The sequence below is a fragment of the Teleopsis dalmanni genome, chromosome 2 (assembly GCF_002237135.1).
Source record: "Teleopsis dalmanni isolate 2A chromosome 2, ASM223713v2, whole genome shotgun sequence".
In the NCBI taxonomy this organism is placed as follows: domain Eukaryota; kingdom Metazoa; phylum Arthropoda; class Insecta; order Diptera; family Diopsidae; genus Teleopsis; species Teleopsis dalmanni.
The window spans coordinates 141,703,438-141,717,655 of record NC_051847.1 but is presented as its reverse complement, the minus strand read 5'-3'; the positions used below and the strand labels follow the sequence as shown (position 1 = coordinate 141,717,655).

The 14,218-nt window shown below is 25.9% G+C and overlaps 1 protein-coding gene across 1 annotated transcript; it reads left to right on the top strand.

The window, feature by feature from the left end:
- The first annotated feature begins 405 nt into the window (after nt 1-405).
- Nucleotides 406-13,019, top strand: LOC119684054 (muscle-specific protein 20). The gene is made up of 3 exons (XM_038097999.1): nt 406-513; nt 12,357-12,677; nt 12,753-13,019. Exons 1-3 carry the CDS (start codon nt 508-510, stop codon nt 12,933-12,935), a joined length of 510 nt encoding a protein of 169 aa, XP_037953927.1. The 5' UTR covers nt 406-507; the 3' UTR covers nt 12,936-13,019.
- Nucleotides 13,020-14,218: the final 1,199 nt, after the last annotated feature.

Sequence of the window (14,218 nt, the reverse complement as noted above, 5' to 3'; positions counted from 1 at the left end):
CAATGGCGTAGTGCGTTTATTTTAAAACAAACAAAATAATATTACAAAAAGAAAAAAATTCAAAATACAAAATTTGTTTAACAAAATTTAAACTATATTTTTTAAACATTTTTAATTTTTTTTTTGTTTTTTTTGAGTAAATGTTATTTACAGACGTCATTAAATAATTTGCATGTATATTGGCCGATCATGTCTACAAATGACTGCCTCATTTATATACAAATGCAGAGACGTTTATTTTTTAAAGTTTACAAATATAAAATATATTTAAGTTTATATATAAGTATATATAATATACGTATACGAAATATATATTTTATTTTATATGCCTGATGCCGCCTTATGGTTTCACACTTTTGTTTTTGTCGATGTTTTTCGTAGGAAAAATGGAAAATCTCGAGGAAAATTTGCGTCAGTCGAAGAAATCAGTTCGTCTGCTACAGACAGAAATTCAAATTAAAACTTTCTGCATTTCCATTACGTTAATAAATTAATTTTAAATTTAAAATGGCTGTAAGTGTTAAATTAAAATTTTTTTTATAAGGAATTAAACCGACAAATGATCCTTTTATTAACGCATATAATACAAAAATATATAAACATACATATATAACTAAAAAAATGTAATTTAGTGATACAAATTATTTTTTTATATTGGAATATACTTATAAAAAAATTTCTACGTTTTTTGGCAATAAAATAATGTATTGATACTGTAACAAAAGCAGTATTTTAAAAAAGTTACTTATGTGTAAATAAAATTTACATAAAATAATTAAATAAAAATTATGTTTTAAATTTTTTATTCACAAAGTGATTTTGCTTTTTCATACTTGGTGAAACATTATTAAACCCTTATAATGTTATTTTTTGAATAGGTAAATAATTTTGTTTTTGCAAGGATATCTAACCACAAAGGATGCTTGGCCTCTACGATCTCAATATCTTTTGTGGTGCAAATATTAATAAATATTAATAATAAATATAATAAATAGTTTTTGAGTAATGGAAATATTATTTTCCAAAATGTGCAATACAATTTAATGTTTTAATTTGTATAATTAATTTATAATTTTACAATTTAGTTTTTTTTTAATTGGTTTTGTTTGGTACTATCATTTGAATCAAAATATAAATCTTTACTTTTATTTGATTCTGAAAAACTGAACATCTGTAAGATATTCAGGAAATGACATGAACAATTAATATAATCTTACAGGTACTGCAACATTGCATAGAAATCTGTGAACAAATATTTATTTCTATAATTTAAATTTACTTATAAATAATTTATAACTTAGAAATTTAATTAGTTCTTGTTTTTGAAAAAAAATATATAGTGCTGAACTAAATTTTTGGCTTAAGCTTTTAGCCTATGTTTTAATTAATAGCGACAACTTTAAATAATTTTTAAAATTATATAAATAATATTTTTAAATAAAAAGAAATAATAACATTTTGATTTTTGACAAAAAAAAATTTTTTTGAGAAATATTTAATTTGCTTCAATTTTCACGCTACACATTTAAATTTTTTTTAAATACTAGTATATCTTGACAATAACAATTTTATAATTTGGAAGTTAAGAGTTAATTTTCAAACAAATAATAATTTTAGGAAAAATTTATTTTAAAATTCAGTAAATAATTCTTATACCAGTATTCATATTTATCATCAAACCATCTGGATTAATCAGTAGTACTAAAGTATTTAAAGATAATTTATTATATGTTTTATCTTGTATTCTTGTATTTTATCTTGTAATTTATATACAATTATAAATTATTTGATCAAAACAGAAAAAAATATTTTATATTTAGCGGTGTTAAGTATAATTAACTCAATTTGATACCCGTATTACTTATTGATATCTTTTGCTTACTGCTACAAGTTGGTATAAAATCTAAACTGAGTAGTTACCACAAGTTGGAAATGAAATATATATTTCAGTTCTAAAAATTTGCTTCATAATAAATTAATAATTAATTTTTTGTGCCATATTGAGAAGGTAACTATTTTCACAGAATGATTTTATCCGAAACTATTTTTCAATTTTTTTAGTGCTATTAGCTGACACTATTATTGTTAAATACCGATTAAAAAACCTAAAGACAACCGTATTTATTTTTATTAGTGCTGTGATCTCAACCAATAAGATATGTAAATAGTCAATATAATTGCACAATTTTCAGCTAAAATATATCCACTAAATCGTAAATTTATTTATTAAAAATATTTACACAAAGGTTCCGCTAACATTTTCTTTTTTAAATTTATTCTATTCTTTCAGGGTATTATCTAGCACTTTGGCTATTTGTTTTTCGATTGAAAAATATTAATTATTTAATATTAATCAATATTAAAAATATTGAAGCATAAATTTTCTACAAACATATTATTTTTTTATTTCTCTTGTGTTATGAGCCGGCACTTTATAAGCATTATTTTAGTTGACACCCATTAGTTTTGTTTGATTATTCTAATTTACTATTTACCTACCTATTTAATTAGTTATTTATATATTCCCCTTTACAGCGTCCAGGACCCTCCTCCAGCCAGTCCGATCAGTGGCTTGCTGTTTATAGTTTGTGTACCAAAGCGGTTTTATATTATCAGGCGCTTGATTTTTCGACTGACGATTCTGCGGTCTTTACCTGGTTTTCTACCTGAAATTTACTAAATCAAATATCTTTCTAAGAAAATTATTTCAACACACGTACGACATCACCGAGCAAGTGCAGCTGGGTTATGCAGCTCGGTAAACTTTACTATTAAAATGAAGTTTAATATGTTTAGCTATGTTAGTGTCGCATTATAGCTCATACAGTTCAACACTTCAACTAATTCGATACTTGTTTCCAAAACCTTCTTCCGAGCTTTATTTTGATTTATGGTAAAGTTAATGATTATTTAAAAAACAACTAAGCTTAGTACGAAGGGCATGCGTAAGTTAAAGTGGTATATACTGTTAAGTATTTCTTATATTTTCAAAGTGTTTTGAATCCCAATTTTTACAATTACAAACTTATATCGCATATGTATTGAACTGTATTTAGTTTACAAGCTTTGTTAGTAGGTTGTTCACCTATTACTATTATAAATCTTATCGAACTTTATTTCGTATCTAGTATGATCCTTTAGGCCTCCCAATAAATGCCAATTATAAATCAAACATATTTTTTTTCTCATATGAATACAATGCATTTAATTGTTACAGTTATAAAAACTGAAAACCACTATGCGAAAAAAAAAATTATAGCAGTTACTTCAGTTTATTGAAAATAAATTAATAAATTCTCAATGTACAGCTTTATAGACAATATTAATATTGAAAACATGTAATATGGTTTTTATGAAATTTATTATTTAAACACAGGAAACCGTAGCAACAATGTCATAAATAAACACCAACAAAAAATCTAATTATGGAGAACAATGTTGGATTCAATGCACAATATTATGCTATAAACCACAAAACAATAATTAAAACAATAATAGTAATGATAATAAAATATTAATTAAATTACAACGTAAATAAATGCATGCAACCCATTTGGAAAGAAATTTAATTTTATAAAATTTTGTGCAAATATTCAATTGCAAATAAAAATAAATAAATTCAAAAATACTACTCTGCATTTTAACAAATATAACCAAAAAAAACAATAACGAATGCTAATTCAAATAATATAATATAAAAAATAAATGTATATATTGTTTAATTAATATAATTGGCTTTATTTTATAATAAATTGATGCCCATTAGCACAGCATTGACGTTATGATAAATGAGTTTATCTGCTCAACAAAAAAGTTTTATATACAAAAAATAAATGAAATTAAATTGTGCAATAAAAAAATTTAATTATTATTGACAAAAAAAAAATGCATATGACATGACAATACAAAAAGTAGATTAGCTAAAAAAAAACTATACAATACAAAATTTATGTTTAATTCGCAAAAACATATTTAGTAATTTGCTTAATACTTAAATATTGTTAATTACTATTAAAAAAAATGTCTAAATAGATAACATTGTTATAATAAGTTTAATAATTTTTTCTTATTTTTAATATTGCATTTTAAATTTTTAACTAAATTAGTTTAATAAAATTGCATTTAAAAGGAGTACATAGATAAAGATTCATGAAATAAAGATGATTCATTAAATGTAAATTCTCAATAAAATCTTTTATAGTCTTAAGGAATTCCCTGCGGTGCGCCATCTATACATCATTAATGGAACTACAACTTAACTTTTTCTCTTCAGAGAACAATGTTTGGAAATTCGTCACGTTCGAGCAAGTGTAACAACTCCTTTGCTTTTTTGAGTCTAACTTTTTGTTGCTTTGGTGTAAGATCTTGTGTCTTATGAAACTTATAAGGCTTTACCTTGAGCTCATTTTAGAATATGCATCGGATGCTTTGCTAGAATATTTTCAGTTCGATCAATTTCGATCAAGTCGATCCTCTACTTTCCGAACCATTTCAGATGATGTTACGGTATTTTTTCGTCCACCACCATAGCGTTTGGCGACGCCGCCTGTGGTATTATAATGATTTATGTTACGATACACAAATATTTAATTCACTTTGAGGTGTTTGAGCTCACGCACAATAGGTGGTTGTGATTGTGATTTTCAGCCAAATATAAAGTAATCACACTATTACGTTTGAATTCTATTTTGAATAACTTTTGTTCTATAAAACTTATACGCAAATGCTTGTCGTAGTTTGTAAAGAATAGAAACAGCTGTCATTCGTATGAATTTCACGTAATTGGCAATATCAGTTTGACAGATATACCTCTGTGTAGTTGGTAGAAATTTAATCGCCGAACCCTGTATAAGCTACTTTTTTTCTCTTATTTAAGAATTAACATTTTCGAAACAGATTTCCTCATTGATTTTAATATAAAAGCAAATATTCAGTATATTAATATAAAGTCCAGGACGGATTATGACTCTCAAGTCCAGCTATTTCTAGTCGTCATTAGTTGTTATATTTGAGCACGCACAATGCAACGACAAATCATTCTTGGTTTGCGTTCGCTGACAATGTGAAAAAAAACGTAGAAGATGAAACAATTATCCTTAAACAATAACCTTAAATTAATATTAAGTTAAGCATCAAAAAAAAACTAATTTCTTAACAATTTTCTGTTTCTATTTTTTTGCCACAAAATTTTTATCTGCCAAAATCTTAAAAATAAAATTTAAATTCATTATTTAAAAAATGTTATTTTCCTAATTTTTAAATGGATGTTAAAACTTCAATATTTTGGAGAAATTGATTTTTCTACTACATATGTGTAGACACTTAAATCCATTTGTGACAAGTAACCCAATTACAAGACTTGAATTGATTGGACAATATTGTAAACTTCATGTAAGTGCATATATGGTACTAGCAAAATTTTAGAAAAAAATATTTGCTTTTAAATTAATCGCCATTGAGATTTAAATGCAATCAATTTTCCTCTTCTGATACTCCATTGTTTTAATTTTGTTTGAGGAAAAACTTTTGGAAATCAAAACTTAAAGGGGGTCAAAAATTTAAAAAATTTTATTTTTAGATATACCAGATATACATTCTGATTTTCCTTTTAACTGTGAAAATTATTTTATCTGACTTTTATTTAGTCGTTTGTTATAATTGTTATATATTCTACCTGAAAATTACAAGTTTATCACATTATTTAAATAAACATAGACAATATGGAGGTTTTTTGCGAAAAGTAGTGAACTATAACAACAAATTCATTTTTATATTATTTTAATTAATTGAACTTTCGGCTGTTTCGAGTATTGACAAATACATATCAATCGTGATCTTGGAAATAGTTCTTGTGTTTAATTATTCGTAAATAATTTTTTGAGACTGCAATTACCAGGAATTGTACTGGTGCCCTGCCAAATTTGTAGCTCAGAGTCAGCGCTCCTTCACCAACTAACCCAAGGCCGTACTTGACTTTTTTATGTTCGCACATTTTTCTGGAGTTTTGTTAATTTGCTGTGAAAGTGTTATTAACAAATTCACTTGCTGTGTTTATATTAGATCGAAATCATAAACCAATTGTAGAAAAATTGAATTAATTAATTATATTATATTTTTAATTGATAAATTTCAATACCATTCTGCATGAAGAAGCATCATTTGTTGCATGATTTGTATTATTCTTACTAATGTATAGAATTTAATGTAGGAACGTAATACTGAGAAATATATATATATATATTCTGCGGAATCTGAATCAATCAATCATTGGCTGTTAATACAATCGCTGAAGTTCTTGTGCGGAACTACTACAAACTCATATGATTTTGTAAATTTATAAGTATCCCCAATTAAACTACGGCACTGTTTTAATTTTTTTTTTTGTTTTTTTTTTTTGATACAGTTTTTTGTGCGTTGGCATCGCATGATTGATGCGATTTCATTGTTGACAAGTGGCCGCTTGTGGTGGTGGGCGCTTTAAATTCGCTTTCAATATTTTCTTTTAGATGAAATGCCTGCATTCTTTTTCGTTTTTCCCTTACATTTGGCGCACGAAACATTGTCACCAACTTAAAAATCCATTGAAAAATAAACATTTATACAAAATTTAAAAATATTTTGTTGTATCATTTTGTCGCATTTGTTTTTTTATTTTTTATTTTATTATTTTATATACAAAAATAAAATTTGATTTGAAACGTATGTACGGCGATGCTGACTTATGGCGATTTTCACTCGTCGTGTCGCAACGCCACAACGCAACTGAGAGCAGCTGTTCAACTTTTATTTATTTTGGGAATTTTAATTTATTTATTTTTTATTTTATATACAAACAAATATTCACTTTGATGTCGAATTTCATATAGAATATAACAAACTCTCGCTTTGTAAGTTGTAATGAATTTCACAGATACAACTAGAATAGCATTGCCTGTGCCTATCGACATACATATACATATATTCATAAATGTACATATATATAATATATATTCATACATGGACATTCCTTTATTGATATATTTATTTATGTTCTTCTTTTGTTTTAATGCATTTATGATTTATGTCTGCATTAAGTTCTATATATATATATATGCAGCGTATATCATATTTTCTATGTATTATACTCATGAAAAACATATGCATACACAATAATACTATAGTGCCTCATATCAATTTCAATATTTATATATAAATAATATAACCAACCAGTAAAAGCAAAATAAATTGAAATTTTTGTCCCATTTTCATAGTCAGTTAAGCGTATGTGTTTTGTTTTTATTGAAAATTTAAATTAAAATTGGAATTTTTATGCATATACGAGTACTACTAAGCCTATTAATTCTCTTTCACACTTTTTAATAAGAATTGCTGTTGGTGAAAAATATTTGAATATTTAACATAAAAATGTTTAAATTTCTTTAAATAAATGCGATAAATAAAAAAATTTTAAATGCATTTTAAAATTAATTGTTTTCATATAAATTCACTTAAGCTATTATAGAAATATATTTATACAGAATATTTCAACGTTGGTATGCATTTCATTAAGCGCTTGAGAAGCTTTTATATTTATATCATAAATAAGCCATAATGGATTAAGTTATAATCAAATATTTTGTATGAAAAGTATAAGTACTTATTCATATTTTTTTTTTTTTGAAAGCGTTTTAAAAATAATTTGAATACGTGCATAAAAATAATATAAATTTAATAAAAACATTTTTAAAATTAAAATTTCACTCACAATCTTAAAAATCTTCGTGATTTTTTTAATCTTCATATTAACTAAATAATGATAAATTACTGATAATAAAATTCATAGTTCATGTTCGAAAATTCAAGTACTCACTTCTTAAGCTGAAAGTAGAAAGTAGCCGACAAGAAATGCATTGTCAGAACAGTTAATAGTTTGACTTACATTCATTTTAATTTACACCAAATATGCCCTACAACCAATTTTTTATAATTTACACCACCTGTTTTCAGGAAACAAAAAATTAAATACATGCTCATGTTTAGCATTGTATCCTGTTAGCATTGTAAGTATTTATATAGATATTTTGTACAAAAATTATTTACATACAGCTAGCATGTTTCTAATTTTATCTACGTTTCTGATGCTATTAGTTGACACTTTAACTGTTGTATATTTTAGTAGTTTATAAATTTAATTAAATAAATGTTTCAGTGAAGGAATGAGTATATTTTGTGAGTCAAAGTGCTAAAAGGAACTTAATTTAATAAGTGTTTCTTAACATAATGTTTTCACAGGCTAATTGATCAATTTTTTATAATTATTAAAAATAATAATTAAGGATAAAAACAACAAAATATTTTATAATTTTTATTTACTGAATTTGTCGACTTTGGTTTAAAGTTATCAAGACAAAATTATAACTTTTTCTTTTAATTTTATTTTTTAAATAAAAATATAAAAATATCGAAAACGGGGAAATCCAACTTTTTAAAAAAGGCGTTTTCCGGGTAATTTACATAAATGAAATTCATTCAAATTTCATTAACTTGTTATAAAAATTTAAATAGAATTTGTGATACTAAATTTTAACGTTCGTTTTGATGAAAGAAACTTAATTCTTTTTTGTTTTTTTTAAATACTTATACATTACTTTATTCTATCTTCTCTTACAATGTGACTAACAATAACCTTTGAAATCACTAATTACATAATATTACAAATTTTTATGTTAACTATACATTGTATAAAATAAAATAAGTAAACCTTATATCACGAACCTCATTTAGATCAATGGGTTAAATTTCATTGGAGTGAATGTTAGGTGGTTTATTAAGAAAGCAATTCAACTTTATCAGATCACCAAAAAGAAAGCTGCGGTTTTTCAGACGGTCAGCTCCTTTTAGGCAGGAAGTAATAGAGAGAAGTGCGAGATACTTAGCTAAGGGGTTAACAAGTTCTGTCAGCCTTTTATTGTATTTTTTTCTTCTATTGTCAAATTCAGCTGACTAAGGGAATTTGTAGATATCGGTGGATACTTTCATTTCTAATATACCATGGGGCACCAGTGATTGTTCTCAGTATTTTTGACTGAACTCTTTGGGTATTTTCAATATTTAAAGCACTAACTTTATCAAATAGCTGGATACCACAAGTCCATATTGATGTTATGATGTAAAAGTTCTTTATACTCTAGGCGCAGGGAGGAATTGTTATTAACGAGCCAATGCTTGGAGGCTTGGAAATTCATCTGAATTTTTTTGACTTCAAGATGCTTGCGCCGAATTAGTCATCTATCTAGGTGAATACCTAAGTACGTTATATTATCTACTTGTAGTATAGGAATGTTATTTAGTAAAATTGTTGGAGATGTACTCCGATTTAAATTAAAAATGACGTGTCTACATTTAAGTTTATTAATTTTCATTCGCCATTTTGACAACAGTATAATTTATTAAATTTTAGGTAAAACCGTATATTTATCATTGTTACAATACCTCAGACAATATTATTCACTTAATTTGTTAAGCAGCTAATTAAGAAACTATCGGCGAATGTATAAATCCTTATGTACCTATACGCATATATTCTTTGTCAGTATGACAAGTCCAATATATTTCGCTATTTTCATCCGTGTGTCTTCCGTTTATATAGCAATAAAAGATATTAAAAGTTATTTAGCTTTTAACTATTATTCAGTTATTATTTAGTTATATTAACTTTACAAACAATTTATGAATATAATTAAAAATATTTAACACAAAGAAAACAACTTAAGAAGTATGTACTTTTACAGTTTTTACTTTTAAGTACTAAAATTTCTACATAAGCACTCTAAATTAATTACATTAAGTCGAAACAAAAAAAAAATTGTTAATAGCGTGAAATTTGCATCCTATAATGACGATTTCTTCATAACTCAATTGAAAGCGAAAATGATTATGATTAAAACCTCACTTAGCTTTGACATAAATTTTCCCTTAGCAAACTTTGATGAAATTTCAAGCATTACGAAACTTTGCCGCAGGCTGTCAAATAAGTGGAGTAATGGTGCGCTCAGCATAATTAAAATAGTTAAGGCAGAAATATAATATTTTTAATTGAATTTTGATTAAATACATTTAATTGTGTCTTCATGTGCTTGAGGGCTTTCTGAATTATTGAACCTTCTATCTGCTCTTTTTAAACTCCCACAAGTGCAAAAACATGATTTAATGTGAATATTTTTGTTTTGGTTTGCGATATCTTCAAGGCAGCAAACACATTGAAAATTTTATAATTTAATAAATTCAATTAATATTGTAAAGATTAAATGCAATATACTTGTAAAAATAAATATCAGTTCAAAAAGTTTGGAATGTAAATTTCCATTTGTACATATATATTAGTGGGTGTTTGACTGTTACGCTGTTTAAAGTATAAATTAGGCGTCTTTTTGGTACTTTGCCAAAATTCAATATAAAAATTAACAAATTTGAATGTGGGCTATAAAAATAAATAGTTCAAATTTATAAAATAAAAATTGTAAATATGTTAAGAAAAATATATTCAGGGTTAGTTGAATGTCAAAGAAGTTCAATGATTGAAATAAATTATGTAAATAATTTATCAAATCAATATAAATATTTCAAATTTAATACATATTTTATCATAGTATTTCTGGCACTGGCCGCAACTTCTTGTAATCATTCTTCTACTTGCACTTGAACTGTATGTAGAAATTTAGACGATATAATGTATATAGGATTATTTATTTTAAAATAAAAATAAATGTGAGTGATAGATACTTATGATTAGATTTTAGAACGATTTTTACTTCAGTGTATAATTTTTGACCAAGCCATTAAGCATCAATTACAACAAAGGCTAAACATTATCCACGGGATATCTTACAACACTAAATAAGCTTGAGAAAATTGTCGATAAATTGTCTGCATTTAGTAGGTTATAGCTTTGCCCATAATATGACGGATATTCTGTTTCAAAGCCTCAGGAGTCCTAGAACTGTTCCCCTAAATACAATCCTTAACGTAACTCTTCAACAAAATGCAATTGTGAGAAGTGAATAATCTTAGTGACTCATTAAGATCAACAAATCGTGATATTACACGTCCAGGAACTTTCTCGTGCAACAATGCCAATGGTAGTCTAGTCAATAAAATTTGAAAATCAGATGGTTGTAGTGTTAAGACCTGATGGTTTATATCACTTAATCAATGCTGCAATTACAGACCGACCGAAATTACAATTACAGACCGGAATGGAATTCGTATTCGGCAGTTACTTGTGAGTTTTCACTACCGTTCAGCCAATAATTTTGTTTGATGATATTTTCACTAAGCAAAAATAAGTCAAGTCGAGACAATTTTGTTTTACTAAAATTAAAACCTCATGGGTGAAGAAATTCGATGAGATAAATCAGCATCATATTTGTAGTTTTCAAAACACTCAGTGGTTATTAAACAATCCATATATTATAGAATATCAAATTTGTAATTTGCTAAGTTATATATATAAATTGTATATATAAAATCCACTTTATGTAAATTTTTTCAAATTTTCTGAGATTTGTTTGAAAATCATAGCAAAGATCAGTTGAAAGTATACTAAAGTATAGATTTATGATATCACTGACCAGAAAATTAAACAGTAAACTCCGTGTCCTTGTATCACTAAAATTTATTATCTATTGCCTTTTAATTTTAATTAACAATATTATATTGACTCAATTATCGAACTGTTATATTAAGAACTCTTCCATAAGCTTATATTAATGCTTATTAAACAAAAATTTAAACTAGAAACTTTTATTTTTAGAATGTAATTAATTCTATATCAGATTATAATAAAAAAGCAAATATGATAAATTATATATTTATATATATATATTTCTAATATATATATATATATTTCTATATATTTCTAAATTTATATAGATTTTGAATTATCATAAAATGCCACTTAAAAATAAAAATATTTTCATCAAATTGTCATCCAATTGGCTTAAAAAATAAATTTCAAATATTTTATAAATTCATAAATGCTAATTTGCAATTAAAGAGCAATTAAGATGAAACTCAATGTGCCAAAATTATAAAATATTTATATACAGCAATTTATATGAAATTTTATTATTTGTTATTTTAATTGTGCAATCATTTTGTAAAATGATAAATGATTTCGTTTAATTATGAAAAAATTATAATTATTTCTGTTACATTTTAAAATAGTAGCCTTTGTAACATAGTACTAAAATGTTTTTTAAATATTGCCAAAAATATAATGTATCTACGAAAGTTATATATGTATACATATATATATATTATATAATGATGAATGCTTTATATGACATAAATGTTTCAAAATAAAATTTTACTTAAAGCCACGTAATAAGGAACAAGAAGCCGAAGTACTTAACTGGATCTTTGCTGTTTTAGGCGAAAAAGTACCAGCAGGACAGTATGAAGATATTCTTAAGGATGGAATTTGGTTGTGCAAATTGATCAATAAATTAGCACCTGGTTCAGTCAAGAAAATTCAAGAACGTGGTACTAATTTTCAGCTGATGGAAAACATTCAACGTTTCCAAGCTGCAGTTAAGAAGTACGGTGTACCAGAAGAAGAAATTTTCCAAACAGCTGATCTCTTCGAACGCCGTAATATTCCCCAAGTAACATTATCACTCTATGCTTTGGGGCGTATTGTAAGTTTTGCATTAAAATCTTTATTTTGTGATTAGTAATTTAAATTATAATTATAATTTTTTTATACTCATTAGACACAAAAACATCCTGAATTCACTGGTCCAAGTTTGGGACCAAAAATGTCTGATAAGAATGAACGTGAATTCACTGAAGAACAACTACGCGCACATGAAGGCCAACTCAATCTTCAAATGGGCTTCAACAAGGGTGCTTCACAATCAGGCCATGGTGGTTTCGGTAATACACGCCATATGTAAATTGCAGAAATGTTGTTGTTGATATTTATTATAATGTAAAAATTTATTTGTACTTCAATTTAAAATATATTTAGTAAATTTTTTTGTAATATGAAAAATTATCATCCGCTCACTCTACTCTTTTTAAAGAATAAAAACTCATAAATTAAGTAAAACTAAAATGTAAGCGTTCATTATTTTGTTTTATTATTAAATAAAAAAAGTTATTTTAAATTACAAAAAACAAAAACCGAATTTTACTGTCGTAATTATCTTTTTAAAAGGATTAAAATATCTAATAAATGATGGGACACAGCTAGTTAAAGACTATGTCTTTCTAATAGCCCTCATTGTGTTTCATTATAGATTTTCAAAAAATTGATTAGTTTAAATTGTTGTAGTCTATTAATAATCTTAAAATAGCACAGTAGCATTTTGAGAGTGTACTAAGCTAATGGGGGGAACTAAAGAATTCACGTTAAAAAATATCTATTTCTATCATTTATATATCATCATTGACCGTTTAACCTGCTTCTGGCTACGCCCATGAACGTAAGTACATAATTACTTTCTACTCTTTAGAAAACGAGATGTCCATTGAAGAATTGTGCACATGAACAATATAGTGAACATTCAAGTGTTTCTTACTAAGTTACATGAATATAATCTATTGATTTTCCATGACAGACTGCATGTCAACCTATAGTCTGTAGCTAACGAGATTTGATATTACTTTTGCAAGTTCCATTTTATATCAAATCTAAGATTTTAGACTTAAAGTATGGATAACACTATGTCGTCTTTGCTTTGACCACTATATCAAGATTTAACCAATCCATTTTAACCTGCTACAGAATATTATATATTCGGGAATCATATTTTTTCATGACTGATAAAGGATCTTTATTACTAAAAAACTGAAAGTATGTAGCTCGTCAGTGTTGCGTTCTTCAAAGTATTTTAAGTTATATGAATCTCCTTTTTATTAAGGTCACAGTGCGCAATAAAAGAGTAAACTTAAAGCTGACAAGAACTTCCTCCTGAATCATTGAAGTGTAGGTACTGAAATGTGTGGTTTTGTATGTCTTTAGGTTTATAAAGCAGGTAGATGGTAGAATAGAACCATCTATTTAAACTTGTAGTTGTAAATTGAATTATTAACTTTCCTGAAATGATATCTTATCACATTTATTTTCACTGCTCTCAACATACCCAACACACTTCAAGAGCATATAAACCTCATTTTGGACTATTTCCAGAAATGGAAAATAAAATTCAATAATGAAATAAAAGTGATATGGTAA